General features: G+C 45.7%; 1 protein-coding gene across 7 annotated transcripts in view; it reads right to left on the reverse strand.

Annotated features, from left to right (window-relative positions):
- The window catches only part of HECTD4 (HECT domain E3 ubiquitin protein ligase 4), a 158912-nt gene that overhangs the window by 63397 nt on the left and 75894 nt on the right, over positions 1-19621 (reverse strand). For 3 of the 7 annotated variants that reach the window (XM_055147409.1, XM_055147407.1, XM_055147405.1), the window contains exons 12-25: positions 17815-18047; positions 17378-17523; positions 16406-16476; positions 14695-14800; positions 13964-14084; positions 13131-13259; positions 11200-11324; positions 10440-10593; positions 9525-9625; positions 6648-6846; positions 4062-4208; positions 2777-2881; positions 1717-1880; positions 74-307 (exon numbers count right to left, since the gene is read on the reverse strand). In XM_055147409.1, the coding sequence (XP_055003384.1) occupies positions 74-307; positions 1717-1880; positions 2777-2881; positions 4062-4208; positions 6648-6846; positions 9525-9625; positions 10440-10593; positions 11200-11324; positions 13131-13259; positions 13964-14084; positions 14695-14800; positions 16406-16476; positions 17378-17523; positions 17815-18047 (2035 nt within the window). The remainder of the gene's footprint in view (positions 1-73; positions 308-1716; positions 1881-2776; positions 2882-4061; positions 4209-6647; positions 6847-9524; positions 9626-10439; positions 10594-11199; positions 11325-13130; positions 13260-13963; positions 14085-14694; positions 14801-16405; positions 16477-17377; positions 17524-17814; positions 18048-19621) is intronic. The other 4 variants (XM_055147411.1, XM_055147410.1, XM_055147412.1 and 1 more) reach the window with 3 other exon arrangements.

Here is a 19621-nt window from a genome sequence, read left to right on the forward strand (position 1 = left end):
CCCCTGTGCTTTCGTGGGCCTGAGACTCTGAGGGATTTCGGTGGGAAAAATAAAAGGCTACATAACGACATACTTTATACTTGGTCTGAACTGAGGTCTGGCTCGCCCAGAAATTTCCCTGAGCTTTATCATGATTCCCGGAGGCAGCCGGATGCGGGGCAGGTCGAAGTAGTTCCCGGTGGGAGGGGCCAGCACGTCAGAGGGGTAGGTGAACTCTCGGTCTTCCTCGATGGTCAGAGGCAGCGGGGACGGGCTTGGAGTAAGGGCGGGTGAGATCACACCATTGGCCTCCACCTGCCACTGGCACCTGTGCAGACGCAAAGGGAATTCTTTACTTCCCTATCCGGAAAGCTACTGGAGGTCTTCGGACAGATCCTGCACGTGAAACAACCTCATGTGCTAAGGATTTGCTCATCAAACCTCCAGAGGCTAAAGAAAAATGAGCATGGGGCCGGAGTGATAGCACAGCGGGGAGGGCGTTTGCCTTGCATGTGGCGGACCCAGGTTCGATCCCCGGCATCCCATATGGTCCCCCAGCACCACCAGGAGTAATTCCTGAGTGTAGAGCCAGGAGTTACCCCTGAGCATGCTGGGTGTGACCCAAAAAGCCAAAAAGAAAGAAAGAAAGAAAGAAAGAAAGAAAGAAAGAAAGAAAGAAAGAAAGAAAGAAAGAAAGAAAGAAAGAAAGAAAGAAAGAAAGAAAGAAAGAAAGAAAGAAAGAAAGAGAAAAATGAGCATACATTTTGGGGAATCTACCTTCTCCCCGACATTCCTTAAATGAAAACTTTTTTTTTTTTTTTTTTTTTTTTTGCTTTTTTTGGGTCACACCTGGCAATACACAGGGCTCTGCACTCAGGAATTACCCCTGGCCATGCTCAGGGGACCATATGGGATGCTGGGATTTGAACCCGGGTCGGCCGCGTGCAAGGCAAACGCCCTACCCGCTGTGCTATCTCTCCAGCCCCAAATGAAAACTTTTAAATAGACAGAAAAGGTAAAAGAATGGACGACTAATACCATGCCCCCCTCCCCGCAACATCCCCACCTCCCACCTAGATCCTACACAAACACTCCTGCTGTTTGCTTTACTGATGTTGGGGGGAGATGCTTTTTTTGGCAGGGAAGAACACATGGGATATATCTAGGGGTGCTTAGGAGTTACTCCTGGCTCTGCACTCAGGAATTACTCCTGGTGGGCTGGGGTACTATATGGGATGCTGGGATCGGGCCTTGGTCGGCTTTTAGCAAGCCCCACACACTCCCCTCTGTCTGATGTCTCCAGCCCCGGCAGGATTCTTATTTGATGTTGTTTGGGGCCCAAACCCAGCAGTGTCCAGAGGTTACTCCTGGCGCAGAGTCATCCTAATGGTGCTCAGGGGACCTCATGATGCTGGAACTGAACCTGGGGTTCTGGTGGGGGCGGCCTGTGCATCCACAGGGACCATCCCCTCGGCATCCTTCTGGGAATTCTTTAATTTCATTCCACAATATTTGGAATGGAAAAAGCTTACGCAATTCAAGGCTCTAGCTGTGGATTTTGTAAAGTAAGGGCCAGAGGCACTCTGGTGCAAACTCCTTCTTCTTTCCTAGACACAGTGACCCTGACACAGTGTCAGACAGGAAGCACCATCTGCTGGGAAATGTACTGGAAATGTTTTTTCACAAAAAATCCTTTTTCCTTTTGTGAACAGAACTAGCCTGGGCTGCGCCTGTTACCTCTGTAAGAGTTTGGACCGCAACAGCTCCTGGCAGGCCTCTTCCTCTTTGGTGACTTCGGGGCCGTTGTAGAGGATTCTGAGCATGGAACAAGCTAACACAGACAGCCCCAAGGCCAGGTCCACCAGGAAGGGCAGGCCTCCCGACACATCCTCCGAGGACTCCTGCAGCACACAGGGGAGAGGCCTGCGTCAGTCCCCGGCACAGAGGGACAGAGCCCCACAGCAGAGACAGGTGGTGGCACTGGGATGACCCCAGAGTCAAGGGTCACCAGAACTCTGGAGAGAGAAGAGCCCAGCAGACTTCACATCGAAAACCATGCTAATAGGCACACACAGGGGCCAGGAGTCCCCTAGAGTTTTCCAAGGACTCTTCCTTCAGTGCTCCAGACACACTTCCGGATGCCTGAGATACGGCAGAGGACAAAACAGAGATCCCTGCCCCAATGGAGCTTCCATCCTGGCAGGCAATCCCAGCGCACAGCCTCCGCTCACTTAAAATTAAGAAGCCTCTTTGTCTAAAATGTGTTCATAAATCAGGACCTGGAAGGGCTAGAACTCTCACTACTCTTTCACTTTCTCCATTCCAAAATGGGACAAGAACGAATTTACAGAGATACCTGGGATGGGGTGGTGGGGAGAGCAAGGAACGGGCACAGTGGGCTAAACCTACGAGCAGAGTAGGAAACAACGGCTCAAGCGGACTCCGACAGTGGGACACGCCAGTGGGAACAGAAGGGAAATCACCTGATCCTACTATTAAAATCCAGAATCCAAGTGCCCGCTCGTATTAAGCATCAGCTGGCGGCAGGTCACCCCCCAGGTGTTGAGGATAAAGGGCCAACAAACGGATTCATCCCAGGCTCCTGCACTGATTACAGACCACAACTACCTTTATCCCCTAAGGCCACAACTTACTACCAACAATCCATTACCACCAAATGGAAGAGGTGGATAAAACAGTTGCTCTCATTTTGCCCTACTTCCAAGGCAAACAGCACGTAAACCAAAGCGCACAGGGAAGGTACGCTATGGCCAGAGCGGTGGTTAACGTCAAGTACCTGAGCGCGAACGGTGCAGGCAAAGCCCCACATGGCTTTATCGGGAGTGTTGTGCTCGCGGCCGCTTCTCATTTCGAAGGAGAAGGTAACGGTATCTCCTTCCACCTTCAAATTTAAGGGGAGAAAACAAGACACACAATTTTCAGGAGGGCAGTGATTTTCAGAAATTCCCTTTCCAAGGGAGCATAACACTATTTCACTCCTTTTCTCTCTTGCTTTTCGACTTAACTGCTACCCCCTCTCGCTCAGACGCCAATCTTCAGGGCTCTCTCCTGACAGGTAGTTTGGGGGAGAAGGCATCTGTGGACGGGGCTGTGACTGCCCAAGGGCAGGATGAGAGGAAAGATGAATCAAATCTGGAGCACAATTTCAATACATTCCTTAGGTTTCTGCGCGTCCTTCCCTCCCCCTCTGCGCTTGGCCACCTCGCTGTGCCCAGAAGGAGGAAAGTGCCAACACTCTTTTTTTTTGCTTTTTGGGTCACACCCGGCGATGCACAGGGGTTACTCCTGGCTCTGCGCTCAGGAATTACCCTGGCGGTGCTCAGGGGACCATATCGGATGCTGGGATTCGAACCCGGGTTGGCCGCGTGCAAGGCAATCGCCCTACCCGCTGTGCTATCGCTCCAGCCCTAAAAGTGCCAACACTCTTGAGGAACACTCAGAGCTGGAAGGCAGGCTCTGTGCTGTCGAGGTAATGCCATGAGTGAGAGACAAAATGTGGGACATTAGAGAACACTTCCTGGTTATGCTGATCCAAGTTTGTACGCATCTGGACTATGCCTCGGTAGTTAGCCTCTCTATGGCTGAATCAACAATATATGTAAAATAAAGGCTCAGGAAAAGACGGCCGAGATATTCAGGTTGCAATGAGCAAAAAACATGGCCCAAATTTCATCAGTGAGAATGAATCGCTATTTTTGCTACAAATGCCTGATGAATCACTTTGATAAGAACCTAGGTGGCCCTGTGGTGCTCGGACACCCCTCCTCCAGGAACCTAGCAAAGGAGGAAGCAGGGAGCAGTGACACAAGTGCTGTGACCACCTCAGTGCACAGGGTAACTTATGAAATGGACACAAGTTCTAGACTGGACAGGGGTCTGACCCCCCTAGAAGTGCTAAGAAGGCCGCTATGAATGAAGCAGATCACATCTACGAGTCTAGCAAGGTCAGCCCCAGCTCAAGAGTCACCCCCGAGACACTCTGCTTGGGAATTACAGTTAATACTTGAGCCTGCGCGGAATGGGAGTTGGTTTTCTCGTCTAGGCAGAGGCGGATACCATACCTTCACCAAGTCTTTCGGCCAACCAGTTCCTAAGACACTACGGCTGCCATATCCCAGAGTGTTGCCTCCATACTCAGCAACCTTCCTACTGTTTGTGTTAGGCCCCGCGTATATCACCAACTTCAAAACAGAAAATAGACTGTTAGACTGTAAAAGAAAAACAAAAACAACATCTACAAATAAAAAGGCTGCAAAGAAGAGTTTGTTTAAAAAATACATTCCTAAACAGGTACTGGGGTCAATACATTTAACTAATAGTTCTGATGCTCCAGTGAACTGTTTTAAGCCTGGATGCAGTTACTACTACTGATGGGGAAGCCCAAAAGTAATAACATAATTGAGATCAAAACATATTTTACATATTACCATCATTTAATTGGTTAGGGGACCAGACGCTAAAAGTCATGCTCAACTACTACACATGTATTTTAATAGCAATTTTAATCCTAATGAATGATCTCTAACTCATTAACAGGTAGACTGCCCCTTAAAGCCTCCCCCAGATTAATAAGAATAAGAGCAAATACAGGTGGGTAGATGGTCATTATCTAGCCCCACAACAAAATAAAAGCTCCCAAACTCCAAAACTTGATAAACCAAGAATTTTTTTTTTAATGCAACACATTGAAAATAAGCCAGATATCTCAGAATGTTGGTTAATGGTAGAAAAGAAAGTGGTAGAAAAGAAAGACATAAATCTGGGCTAGAAAGGAAGCTGCTGCTTCTTGGGTCAGTTGTCATGTATCAATACTTGAATAAAAGCTACTCATTCAGATTCAAATGCCCAATTTTCCAGCATCCAGGAGAAACATCGAGAGGTTATTTGACATTCAGAGACTTTCTGAGGAAGAAGAAAGTTTGCATAACTAGCCAATCCTGTCTTCCTGGCTGCCGCTCACTGCATGGTGTGGGGCTCGGTTCAGACCCTAAAGCTGTACTGGTCGCTCCCGACACTGGCCCTTCTGTGACTCCTTACCCTTTTGCTGACACCAGTGAAGGAGCACTGGAAAAGGGTCACTTTGGCCCAGGTGGTCAGCCTCTCTGCAGCCACAATTAACACTAGAGTCTGCTGCGGGTGGGGATCAACAAACTTGGAAAGGTGTGAAATACTGGTTTCTGTATTTTTTTTTTAAATGGAGAAACAAAATGAAACCAACTAAAATGACAACCTGTCCCACTTCTATGTAACAGTCGTATCACCAGAATGTGGGAAATGGGGTACCCAATGCTGCAAACTCTTAAGGGGATGACACCGATGCCAGGAGGCAGTCTTTGAAAGCACACCCCGTCCCCAAAACACCTACATTTTCTTGCTTCTAGACAAGATGAGTTTTAGAAGTAGTCTTCTTTTGCTCAGTGTTTATTTTTTTGGTCACATGCAACTGTGCACAGGGCTTACTCCTGGCTCAGTGCTCAGGGATCACTCCTGGCTCTGTGCTTAGGGGGCCATACGTGGAGCCAGAAATCAAACTCAGGTCAGCCGCATGCGAGGCAAGCGCCTTACCTGCTGGACTATCTCTCCGGCCCACCTGGGAACCGTCGCTATTCTAAAAGATAACAGGAAGAGGATCCCAGCGCTTGCTCAGGATGCCTCACTATGCCACAGAAGACCCAGTTAACCCTTCATAGTGTGAAAACAGAAGTACCTCTATTTTTAGGCTAGAAGTATCCTGTGACGGGAAGTAAGATGACTTGCCATTATACAGTTCAAAGAATAAAGACAACCATCTACATTTTAAAAGTCTTGTTTTTTCAAAGCTAACAGATTATTCTTTGGTTCTTTTATATGCTACATAAATTCATTAGCCTTTCCCCATATGCTAAATATGATGATTACAATCTGATAATAAAAAAATTTTTCTTTTAAAGAACACTTCAATCCTTGATCCTTTTACTTTTCTGAAGGGGAGAGAGCCCCCACCACAAGGTGCGCAGCAATTCCGGGCCCGGTTGACTAGTAGTTCAATGTGGAGCCGAGAGATGTGATACCGCAGGGCCTCACGGTGCCACCCAGGGGTGCCGGAACCCAATCGTGGTCTGCTGAATGCTAGACATGCCCTAAAGCCCTGCACTGTTTCCAGCCGCTTCTTTTATATTTAATTATTAAGCCACTAGGTAGAAAACTACACTTCCTCAAAATCAGTGCGGGCCCTGAGGTAATGGCAAAAAAAGGAAAAAAATAGTAATTTAACTAAATATAAACCTAGGTTCTTACAGATCAGAAATTCTTCTGAAAGTCACCTTCTCCCAAAAGATACATGAGAAGCCCCAAGAGTTCAACAGTCAGACCTTTCTAGACAATGGATTCAGCCATCGGCAGGAATTCCCAGCAGAGAGGAGAGGCGGGAGGGAGGCAGAGAGGAAAGGAGCGTCTTCTGGGACTCCCGTTCAACAGAGCGTTCAGACCACGGCCGCAGCCTGCAGAGACGCTGTCTCCTTAACGCCCCAGTCACTACCCTCCAGGGAATTAGCTTAGGCAAGTTCTCCTGAGAGATCTGCATACGGAAATAAGTCGGCAGCAAAGAAACAGAAGAAGCATTGAGGAGCCGGCGTCTCAGAGGAGCTCTAAGAACAGCTCGTGCTTACTTTGTCGTAGTCATACTGCGAGGAGCACCTGCTGTCGAACCTCAGGTACAGGCAGCGCGCGCCTGGGATGTGGACGGTCTCCTTGAACTTATAGTTGTCTCTGACGGGGTGCACGGTCTCCACCGTCTTCCCGGCGGCCCAGGGAGCGGGGATCTTTAAGCCCGTGAGGAAACCTGGCTCTTCCTTCTCTTCCAACATTCTGAGAACAAAGAGAGAGTGACTTACGAACAGGAAAAGGAAAACTAAAACACATAAACTGTAAAATTTAAAAAAAAACAAAAATTGGGGCTGGAGCGATAGTATAGCGGGTAGGGCATCTGCCTTGCACGCGGCCAACCCGGGTTCAATCCCCGGCATCCCATATGGTCCCCTGAGAACCGCCAGGAGTAATTCCTGAGTGCAGAGCCAGGAGGAACCCCTGAGCATCACCGGGTGTGACCCAAAAAGAAAAAAAAAAAAAGAAAAGAAAAGAAAATTCAGGCAGGCAGGTTTTGTGACTGAAACTCCAGGCTTTCTCAGGGTTCGGATGGGCTACCTCCCTCCACCTCCCTGTATTTCTGGAAGCCCTGCAGTCACATCCACATCCCAAAGCTGGCACCCAGTAAAAAAAAAAAAGAAAGCTACTCCAGCTGTACCTTCCTGTTTAAAGTACTGAACACCCTGAAACAAACACGATGACCTCTTAGTACCTGTACTGCAAACCATAATACACAAAAAAAAGAGAGAAAGAAGAAAAGTGCCTGCCACAGAGGCATGCTGGGGATTGGTGGGAGGGAAACTGGGGACACTGCTGGTGGGAAATGTACACTGGTGGAGAGATGGGTATTGAAACATTGTACGACTGAAAAACCCAATCATGAACAGCTTTGTAATGGTCTATCTCATGGTGATTCAATTAAAAAAAAAAAATCTACTGGACCTGCAGAGCCTGGCAAGCTACCTGTGGCGTATTGGATATGCAACAACAGTAACAGAAAGTCTCACAATGAGAGATGTTACTGGTGGCCGCTCGAACAAATCGATGAGCAACGGGATGACAGTGACAGTGACAGTGACTGGACCTGACCACTCAAGGAAGCCACAGCTCAGGTCACGTAAGACAAACTCCGAGCACTTCAACTGGGCTGCTGCGGAACTCTCACTTGCCTTCAGATCTCCACTACCCACTCTCTAGTCGACTGTGGTCATGTCAACTGCATACAAAAGTAGTTAAATTTAAAATTCAGTTCTTTACATGTTGTAAGGGCTCAGTAGTTACACGTGGCGATGACCCCTGGTAGCCAGCAGCACAGGCACACCATCTCATCACTGCTCTAGGGAGACCCAAAACTCATCCCTTTCTGATCAGCGCTGTCACTGATTTACTCAGATGAAGTGACATGTGACAAATCGCACTTTCCTCTTTTCTGCAACGTCAGGGATGGAACCCAGAGCTTCTTACACAAGGCAGGTGCTCCAGGGCTAAGCCACACTCCCAGCCCTAACCTGTACATTGCTGAAGCAAACAACTTGATATTTTGGTCATGTGTATATAACCAAGAAGGTTCTTCCTCTAGACGATAATTTCTTTTCCTTTTTCTTTTTTTGTTTTTTTTGGGTCACACCCGGCGATGCACAGGGGTTACTGCTGGCTCATGCACTCAGGAATTACTCATGGCAGTGCTCGGGGGACCATATGGGATGCTGGGAATTGAACCCGGGTCGGCCTCGTGCAAGGCAGACGCCCTACCCACTGTGCTATCGCTCCAGCCCGATAATTTCTTTTTCTGTCACTTGAAGTTAGTCTGTACTTTCCAGCTTTTGTTTTGTTTTTTGGTAGAGCTATCCCCAGCGGGGCTCAGGGATCACTCTTGGTGGGGCTCAGAGAGCCTGGGATTGAACCTGAGTGGCCTCGTGCAAGATAAGCACCCTACTTGCTGTACTAATGCTCTGGCCCCTGAACTAACCGGTTTTATACAAAAAAATCCTATATGTTTTTGGGTGAAGCTGAATTGCTTTACACAGCATTAGTATTCTGAGATTCATTCTCGTTTTGCTCCTTTTAATTACTGAGTAGGATTTGGTTGTATGGTTTTACCACAATTTGTGTATCTATTCAACAGTGACTTGACACTGAGTCATTATAATAACCTACACTTTCTTTTCTCTTACATAAATACCTAGAAATAGAAGTCATTTTACTTTTCAAAACGTTTGTTCCATCCCAGTCATTTTTATGAGAAATCTTCTTAATTCTGAACTAATCGCTTGATTCATTAAGTTTATTCTAATCTGCTCCTAAAAATCTACAATTCTGTAAGTTATTTGTGAAATTTTTTTCCCCTTTTTGGGTCACACCTGGTGATGGTCAGGGGTGACTCCTGGCTCTGCACTGAGGAATTACTCCTGAAAGTGCTAGGGGGACCCTATGGGATGCCGGGGATTGAACCAGGGTTGGCCACATGCAAGGCAAATGCCCTACCCACTGTAGTATCACTCCGGCCCCTATCTGTGAATTTTTTTTTTTTTTTGGCTTTTTGAGTCATACCCGGCGATGCACAGGGGTTACTCCTGGCTCTGCACTCAGGAATTACCCCTGGTGGTGCTCAGGAGACCATATGGGATGCTGGGGATCGAACCCGGGTCAGCCTCGTGCAAGGCAAACGTCCTACCTGCTATTGCTATTGCTATTGCTATATGCTATTGCTCCAGCCTCCTATCTGTGAAATTTTGGAGTTTATTTTTTCCCAGTTAGAAAATCCTTGCAAAAATAAATAAATAAATAAATAAATAAATAGATAAATAAATAAATAAATGTATATGTAGTTGAGAAAGAACTATCAGGCCTTCACCGGAAGGAAACAAGAACGAGACTTCTGCAGGAAGAGCAGCCCTCACCTCTCTTCAGGGAACAGTCTGCCCTTCTGGTCCGTTGTGCCACAGGGAGAACAGCCCATCTCGACAAACACTGGACACTGGGTTTTAAGCAGCAAAGCCGTCTGAAATACATAATTACACCTTGTAGTGCTTACTGTCAGTTACATGGAGTCAAATTTATTTATTCCTTTCTTTTGGTTTGGGGGCCCCATGAGCCGGTGATCAGGGGTTACTCCCAGCTCGAATGCTCAGGGGACCGTGCGGTATAGGGATGGAACCTGGGCCTCACACATACAGAGCATGCGCTCAGCCCTCGGAGCTAGCTCTCCAGGCTTCGCTAGGAAATACTTTGCTACTTAGACCTCTTAACTTCATTTTGTTATCGCTACAATGGATCATATCATTTATATCAGTTAGCAAGAGCCAGGAAGAACTCCGTATTCTGTTCTAGCAAGATCTCTGGAGCATGTAGAACAGTGGTTTTATTTCATTTTTTTGCAGGGGCTTTGTAATTTTTTTTCCCCCGCTTTGAGTGAGGTGCTGGGATTTATAGTACTATTAGTGGTACTTTCATGCAGACATCGTCCCAACGTCACACCCACCACCAGGGTGCCCGTGTCCCTCCACCAATGTCCCAGGGACCCCTGCCACATCTCCCTTCTGCGCCCCCCAGCAAGCTCACTCCCTGTTCTGTTGTCTTTGGCAGAGAATAGCACTTTAATAGGTGATCCGTACTTGACGCCACTAAAACAATGCAATATTTTAGTCAAGCAAATAACTTTTCCCCTTAATTATCTATTTTTATGAGCTGACAGACAATTTTCTTTATTGCATCAATATTGTCATTTGATTCACAAAGACAGAACTCAGTACTGTCTTCGGCAACCGTGGCATTTGCACCTGCTGGCAGGAGGCTGCATGGCGCACGGGCCCTACCTGGCTGGTGTAGAGCACCAGCTGCACCAGCTGCGGCATCAGGGCGTCGGCCATGGTCAGAGTCTGGAGGTTCGGATGCATCAGGGATGTGAGCAGAACTGGAAGAAGGTGACCGAGCATCGTAGCCTTAGTAACTTGCTCCAAGCCTTTTAGCCTAGAAAAAGTTCAAGAAAACACACAGTGTCAGCAATTCTCATTCATGTAAAAGGAACCGACATCTTCTTTTTCTTCTATTTTATTGCGGGCTGGGAACACTGAGCATATGCAAGGCAAGTGCTCTACCACCGAGCCACAACTATACAGTCCCACCAATGTCATTTATTCGTTTGGGCCACACCTGGGAGTACTCAGGGCTCAGAGCCACATTCCTGGCTCCGTGCTCAGGGATCACTCCTGGCAGTACCCAGGGGGTCATATGGGACACAGGGGATTGAACACAACTCAGCCACATGCAAGGCAAGTACCCTATCTGTTGTCCTCTCTCTCTGGACCCCCGTGTCACTTTCATCTGATAAATTGTTTATTGCATCTCCTTGAACTAGCTGAAACTCTTATACTTGCAGAGATTAAGTCCACAAGCGTCTCCTTTGCGCTGCTGAAGGAGGAGAGCTAACTCGCAAAGGTTTCCTCCCTCAATCTAGTTCCTGCCAGAAAAGGTTTACATAACGCACTTCAGAGGCCCTCCAGAGCACTTTCCTAGGAGTTCTAAGACACAAAGAGCTGCCTGAGGGGCAGTTCCTGGCGATTCCCAGGCTCTTACCTCTGCTCGCGGTCAGCCATGTCACTGTTGATGAGGGCAGTTGTGACCTGCTGCAGCATTTCCAACACTTCATCACATCCCGTCAGAATCTGGGTGGCCAGCGCCAATATGCTGACCTTGAGCTCCTAGGCAGAAAGTACCTGAATATTACTCTGAAGCTTTCTGACGAGCAGACACTTACAATCACATGAAACGATGTACTCAACGATGCATTCAAATGAAATAATGACGTGGTCAGAACAAGCCAACGCAGGAAGTTCTGCTGTGATGGCAAGTTGCAGTTTGAGTTGGGAAACTAAGGCCTGGAGTGCTGACAGAATACGCAGCATTTCACCAGAGCACGCCGAGCCCCGGGAGAAAACGCGTTTCTCCCATCCCCGCCAGCACAAGAGCGCTTCCGTGGCCAGCCACAAACTGTCCAGGTGGAAGACTGCCTTGGGTGGTACGAGGATAGCTAAAGAGAAAAACAGAACAGTGAAAGGCGCATGTAGAGGCGGTGAATAAAATGAGACAAAAAACACAACATTCTGAAACAGTACAAGTGACCTTTTTTACTTATTGTCTTAAATCCATCACATTTGAAAATAGGCAAGTTTAAAATTTTAATTAAAGTAGCAGGCTACTTTAACAGTAAACAGGCTATTAAACTTAAGCATGGGCTATTGAACATTAAAAATACCTATTAGAGTTCATGGGAGTACAAATACTAAATGTGCGTTAAGATGCACTAGTTAAGGTTATAGAATTGTTTAGTTTATATTTTCTATTAATAAACATAACCAAATCTTAAGACAAAAATCTGTTTTTAATTTTTCCCAGAAATCCTCACCAGCCAAGCCTATTCTGCCTTAACCCCAGTATTTTTTCCCCATCAGTTAATTAAGAACTTAAAAGCTTGATCCTTCAAATAGAAAACACTGGTTTTCAGTGGTGGAATTTTCTTTATGGTATGATTAACATATTTTTATCTTAAAGAAATTCTCAACTGACTAGACACTCTCATGAGGGCAATAATTATCTTCCCTTTTTATTGATTAGGAAACTAAGCAAGAGAATTAAATAAGAAGTATCAGCAATTTAAATGACTAATTTGTATATTTTAGCCTGTTTAATAACTGATTAAATGATATACTCATAAATATGAACTCGCGTACAAATATTATAATGTATACTATGGTTAAGAAAAAGGCAAGCGACGGTGGCTGTCATCTTTAAGGCTCCTGTGGTTACTTTTTCAGTGTCTCTTAGCCAAAATTTAAGAAGAATCAAGAAGAATCAAATTCTTACTGATTTTTCTAATTCTCCCACAAAGATGAAATTCTGAAGAACAAAGCAAACAACAGCCTTGAGTACTGTCAAAATTGTAACATTCACTGCTGTAAACTTTTAATTATTGTAAATGATCACAGGGAGCAAACTACTGAATCTACACAGAAACTAACTTAAAGATAATCAGAGAAAATGAAATAAACTAGAGGTTTAAAACTTAAATTAACTTAATATCAAGATTATGAGAAAATTATCACCTTTTAAATATTATTTTAAAAGAATATATTGAAAAAAGAATAGGCAACCAAAAGAGAAATATTTTTCAAATATTATGCTTTCAGATTTATTTATAACTTTCAAAGACTTATGAGATCACTTGTAAGTGCCATATTTTACAGTTCTTAAAAACCCTGAAAGTAAACAAAGGCACAAAAAGCTTGACAGGAGCACATGGATGACGCATCATGAGTGCGCTGTACGTATGGCGATCACTGTGCAGTGACATAAAAACCTATGAAATGAGGTCCCCAATATTCCCTCTCTCTCACAAAAATATAAGCCACACGGTGAAATCTGACACCAGAACACACGGAAAGTTAGCCGGGTAAGCTGTGCCGAGCACTGGGTGGAAGAGCATCGTTAGAAGAAAGCTTGGTGTTTACCTGTACCTTCAATGTCTCTCCCTGCAACGAGCTGTCACTGTCATCGCTCTCGTCGGGCTTAATCAAAACAGTGTTACTGAGAAGGTGGTTCTGAACTGCCATCAGATAGCGCAGGCAGGAGGATGCGGCCTTTAACATAAACAAGGGCACTTAAATGATCTAAGTCCGACTGAAAGAAGGGAAGCGCGGATGTTTTTAAAGATTTTGACAGGGGAAGCAAAAGAGAAAGCACAAAAGCAGATGGAGTTAGTTTCTAGATGACTTGCTAACTTCACGTGGGGCTTCCGAAACAGGATTCAACACACTCGCCATAACTTTCTGCCTTCACCCCCCTTGATCAATCCTGATACTTACTTGAATTTTTGCCTCCACAGTTCTGCTCTTCACTCCCCTCACATCCATCTCAGTGAGAGAAGGCTCAAGCAACCCTCTGAGAGAATCTTTTGATCTCTATAAGCTTCTCTACACTTATCATTTTTTCTAAACACTTATCATTTTTTCTAAGCTAATGTTTAAGCAACACTAAATTCATGGGGGTGGAGGCTGGGCATGCTGCTACTTGCTGACTTAAAATAAAAACATCCACATTCAGTCAAACAGTTATTGCATCAAGAAAAACTAGTCTTTGGGAGAAAATAGTATCATGCTTTGTAAGTACTGAAAGGACTATCTTGTCCAGTTCACCATCACCATCCACTGATTTCATTAATCTCATTTGCACTCTGAGAAAGTATGTGTATCTCTTGCACACACACACACACAAATCTCAATACAATAACATGAGAAAAGGAACATTTGAGAAAAGTTTGTCGATCAAACATATATTTACTTACAGGCACAGTTGAAAGGAGTTTTTGAAAATCATCTTTAGAGACAGTTTGGCACTTAGTGATTAAGATACAGGATTCTCTGACAACGATCTTCAGAATGTAGTGTAAAAGCTCATCGTTCAGTCTTCAAAACGTCCCAAAAAGAACAATAAGATATTGATGGTTTATGAAAATCACTGTCATTGGATAGATTTTAACATGTAATAAAATTGTGTTGACCTTATGTAACATAAAATACATCATTCGTAAAATTATATAATTTTATGATTAAATACAAAACAAAACTGATTCTATAAGCAAATTATCTTACTCAGGAACAGTGATAAAAATTTCATTATATAAATTGAGCAGATAAGAATAAACTAGTATCCAACCACCTATTCCAAAATTTTATAGCAAAGCTAACACCTTCTCCCCCTTTCCAGTCCACTGTACCTTTGCCCTCTCTCACAGACAATATGGATCATGGACCTCACCCAAATATAAGGTTCACCTGTTAATTCCACTAAATACCATTTAGTACAGGCCCCAGTTTATGATAACACTCTAACATGTTATTATAATCTGAGGGCAACTGTAAGACTTGTACTTTTTCAACTGATGCATGGCTTACTCTTCACATTAATTATTTAATGAGCTATTACAAGAAACTAAGTTGATCAAGCACCCTGAAGAGTAAGCCGGCTCCCGAGAAAAGCACGAAGGCAAGCAGTGAGTGACAGAACTGGCATCACCTGTAATGGTCATCCTCCTCGCTGCCGAATCGGTTGTTTTGAAGCTGTTCAGCTAAATTGGTCAGGATCACATCCCGCAGCTGGGAAAGGCCGCTGTTTCTTTCTCCTGTCACAAAACAAAGCTCTAGATACTCCCCGCAGAATTACATTTAGAAAACCGTTGCTATTCAAAAGAGGTTGTTTCCATAGGGTCCCCTGAGCATGGCCAGGAGTAATTCCTGAGTGCAGAGCCAGGAGTAACCCCTGTGCAAGGCCGGATGTGACCCAAAAAAAAAAAAAAAGAAAAAGAAAAGCCAAAATACGTTGTTTGGGGGCCGGAGCAATAATACAGCGGGTAAGGTGCTTGTCTTGCACGCGGCCGACCAAGGTTCAATCCCCAGCATCTGCTATGGGCCCCTGAGCACTGCCAGGAAAAACTCCTGTGCGCAGAGCCGGGAGTAAATCCTAAACATTGCCGGGTGTGGCCCAAAAATACCAATAAAGAAAGCTCTTTAATAAGCACCTGCCAACAATATAGGGGCAACATGTATAGGTTAAACAAAAAGCAGCAAAACCTTCACCTCAGTTAATGGGACTTTTTGAAAGGGCAGTCCTGCTTTGAGCACGGCTGTGGGTGGGTGCCAAGGCTTTACACAGAGAGATGGTTCCTCTCTGTGCTCCTGTACTTCCCAAACTTTGTGGTGCTGTAAAATGTCTTATTAAAAAATACCAATGGTGGTGGAACATGTGCACTGGTGAAGGGATCGGTGTTTGATCATTGTATGACTGAGACTTAATCCTGAAAGCCCTGTAACTGTTCTCACGGTGATTCAATTAAAAACACACACACACTTGGGGCTGGAGTGATAGCACAGCGGGTAGGGCGTTTGCCTTGCACGCGGCCGACCCGGGTTCGAATCCCAGCATCCCATATGGTCCCCTGAGCACCGCCAGGGGTGATTCCTGAGTGCATGAGCCAGGAGTGACCCCTGTGCATCGCCGGGTGTGACCCAAAAAGCAAAACACACACACACACACACACACACACACACACACACACACACACACACACACGGGGCTGGAAAGATAGCACAGCGGGTAGGGCGTTTGCCTTGCATGCAGCCAACCCGAGTTCGATTCCCAGCATCCCATATGGTCCTCTGAGCACCACCAGGAGTGATTCTTGAGTGCATGAGCCAGGAGTAACCCCTGTGCATTGCTAAGTGTGACTCAAAAAGAAAAAAAAAAAAAACAGGGGCTGGAGTGATAGCACAACGGGTAGGGCATTTGCCTTGCACGCAGCCGACCTGGGTTCGATTCCCAACATCCCATATGGTCCCCTGAGCACTGCAGGGGTGATTCCTGAGTGCAAAGCCAGGAGTAACCCCTGTGCATCACCAAGTGTGACCCAAACAGCAAAAAAACCCAAAAAACAAAAAAACCAATGGCTGGGTCAGAGAGACAGCACAGGGGGTTAAGGCCCTTGTCTTCCATGTGCCCCTTGGATCCACCAGCCCTCAATCACCCGCACTGCACAGGACCCCCCACCACCACCAGGGGTCACTCCTGAGCAATGAGCCAGGAATAGCTGAGAACCCCCAAACAAAACAAATAGAAAATGATTATGACTAATAGATGTGAAAATATTTGTTGTCTTAATAGTTAGGTGTTTCCTTAGGAACAACAACAACAAAAAGATGGCCGATAAAGATAATTAAAGGAGAAATCTCACCTTCTGTTAAAACCAGCTTAAGTAAGTTATTGATTTCCGTTTCACCTGGGTACAAGATATTTAAACCAGAGCTGAAATGAAAGAAAAGCGAACAAATACTTTTAAACAAATGTACTGAAAAATTCAGTTTCTCAGTACCTAAATTCTTAATAATGCCAACTTGATTACTTAGAAAAGAAAATAAGCTAAAACTGGAAAAGTTTTACCTAAATTTTTTGTCGTGACAGCTCAGCCACCTCCTGTTAGCCGGGAACCTTCTCCCCCGCCATCTGCCGGCTACCAAAACCACCTTCTCCCTGGTAAGTGGCAGAACTGACTGCAGAGGACAGAGCTTTGAAGCCAACCCCACTAGGGGCGACCCTTTGAGAAGCGCAATTTCTGTTTCTCAGCTTTTCCAACAGGGCATGAAGAATGTATTGTAAAGAGCACTAGGATTTTTTTTCTCTTGCCCGTGACATGAAATCCATGTGCAAAGAAAGTGAAGCACACTTATTTCAAGTCTTCAGCTTGTTCCAGTTTTTTTTTTTTCTGCTTTTTGGGTCACACCTGGCGATGCACTCAGGAATTACCCCTGGCGGTGCTCAGGGGACCATATGGGATGTTGGGAATCGAACCTGGGTCGGCCGCGTGCAAGGTGAACGCCCTCCCTGCTGTGCTATCGCTCTAGCCCTACTTGTTCAAGTTTTGATACCCGCACACACCCAGGAAATCCTGAACACTAGCACAACAGTGAAGAGTTCCAGAAGGTTCCTTACAGCCCCAGATTCTGTTCCCTAAAGGAGGACCCAGGCCTCAAACCAACCAAGGTCATAGTATTGGCAGAGCGAAGAGCAGACTGCGGGGGCAGCATTTCTGCCCCAGAAACAGGAGCCCATGGGGCGATGCGCGGAGTGGCAGAGATGGTCACGCACCTCCCGCCTCTGGGGAAAAGCACAAAAATGAGGCGAGGAAGAAGCACTGTTTGCTGCATACCTGATGGCAAGGCAGACTTCCTTCTGGATTTCATGGCAGATTTGATCTTTCGGAGCCATCAACAACTGCCAAAGAAGCAATCCTGACCGGCGGATGATGTCTCGATTCCTTTCAGTTTGTGGGCTGAAGAAAAATTTAAATACCACCTACGGAAACATAAGGGGTATAGATCTAAAAATGCTAATTCTTCTGGGGAGAAAATGATCCCCGTGAAGAACATGATTTTTATTAACCATAATCTCTTCGACTCTATCACGGTATAATTACAGGAAATGTTTCACGTTGTATTTACTGCAATGAGCCACATATAGCAATATTCTCCTTACCCACAGTGGAAGGAAGATAAGGATAATTTGAATTCTGGGATGAGGATGTGGTTTGATTTGTATACTTCTTTTTCTCTATTATCTTATTTCTCTCCAAAACAGTGTGCTTACCTGGAATACGACGAGAATGCAACGTATAATACAGGAATCTCCATTAACCATGGCCTTCTCCATAATGTCACAAATACTGCTGAGATGGTGTGCTTCAATCGGATGCTGCTTGCCCAAGACACTTGTGATTGGCAGATTGGGGTTGGTAGCAAGAAGATTGAGTTGGTGTATGCACATCGCACCAACGTGGTGCAGTAATTGGTTTATAACCTCATTTGTGGTTATAGCCTCATCTAGGGGATGAAAAGGAAATTCAGTGAGGAAAGGCATTTCGATGTGTGGTGCCCAAGAAACGGATCTCTGACATACAAAAGAGGCACACACTCAAGGGGACAGTGTCTTGCTTCTAAGCTCTTCTGCTACTACTAGAAAATCCTTTTTTCTGCCCTAGAATACCGGGCTGAGACCCTTGAAATTTTCACTTTTCTAGAACCCAAGGAGCTGACTTCCTAACTTCCGAAGGTCTTCTTATGCAGGACAACTGGGCTAAGCCATCTGCATACATAACCCGACTACTATTGTGGAGTTCATGCCCAATTCAATCAGCTTAATCAATGGCTGAATACATAGCAGCACTCCTACATTCACGGCAGAGCCCGGCAAGCTCCCCGTGGCGTATTTGATATGCCAAAAACAGTAACGATAGGTCTCATTCTCCTGATACTGAAAGAGCCTCGAATCATTGGGGAAGACGAGTAAGGAGAGGCTGCTAAAATCTCAGGGCTGAGTGTAATAGAGACATTACTAGTGCCCGCTCGAGTAAATCGATGAACAATGGGATGACAGTGATACAGTGATACTCTATTACCAGCATTAGAAGCCAATTCAGTCCTAGACGAGTAAATCAGGACCAGAGACCAGAGTCACTGAGCCGTTGAGCTGGACCTTGAATGCAGACCATCTCGGTCCAGGGCCAGACTGGCAACCATCCCAGTCTACCAGCAGAGCTCTTCTGTGACAAAATCCCCCATTTCCTCATCTCAGGGATCACTCCAGGTTATATGGGGTGCCAGGGGCCGAACTGGGGTTAGCTGAATACAAGAGAAATGCCTAAGCCCTCGTATTAAAAAGTAAATTTTAGAACACTGGAAGAAGAGATCTTTGGACCAGGGGTGTCCAGTGTCACCTAAGAATTATCGAGAAGAGCATCTCTTGCTCTTCATGCAGAACAATGCCTGGGTGCTCACTTTGCACGGATCACAAGCTCCGGCCCTGAAGAAGCCAGTCTACAGTCCGAGGCCAAATCAAGAACTGGAGCTGAGCTGCCAGCAGGAAAGTTGCTAAGAAACAAGGCACCTGTGCAAATGTTTCCCATTTATTCATTGACTTAGGTTTTGGGGCCACACCTGGCACTGCTCAGGGACTACTTCAGGCTCGGTGCTGGGGGTGGCTCCTGACAGTGCTCAGAGAACCATGTGGTGCCAAGGGTCGAATCTCAGTCTCCTGTATGTGCTCTCACTGGCCCTGAAACCCATTTTTATTCTCCAACTTTATCACTAGCTACAGGATAGATCTATAAAGAAATCTCTGAGCATCTCGCAGTTCCCTTTCTTTTATGTTATTTAGGCTTTTTTTTTTTTTTTTTATCAAACCTGGGTGAGCCGTGTGCAAGGCAAGCACCTCAGCCACCACACTCTCTCCAGCCCGTTTAGTTTCTTTTTTTGGTTTTTGGGTCACACCCAGCGATGCACAGAGGTTACTCCTGGCTCTTCACTCAGGAATTACCCCTGGCGGTGCTCAGGGGACCATATAGGATGCTGGGATTAAGAACCCGGGTCGGCCGCGTGCAAGGCAAATGCCCTCCCCG

Source organism: Sorex araneus, chromosome 9, assembly GCF_027595985.1.
Source record: "Sorex araneus isolate mSorAra2 chromosome 9, mSorAra2.pri, whole genome shotgun sequence".
Taxonomy (NCBI): domain Eukaryota; kingdom Metazoa; phylum Chordata; class Mammalia; order Eulipotyphla; family Soricidae; genus Sorex; species Sorex araneus.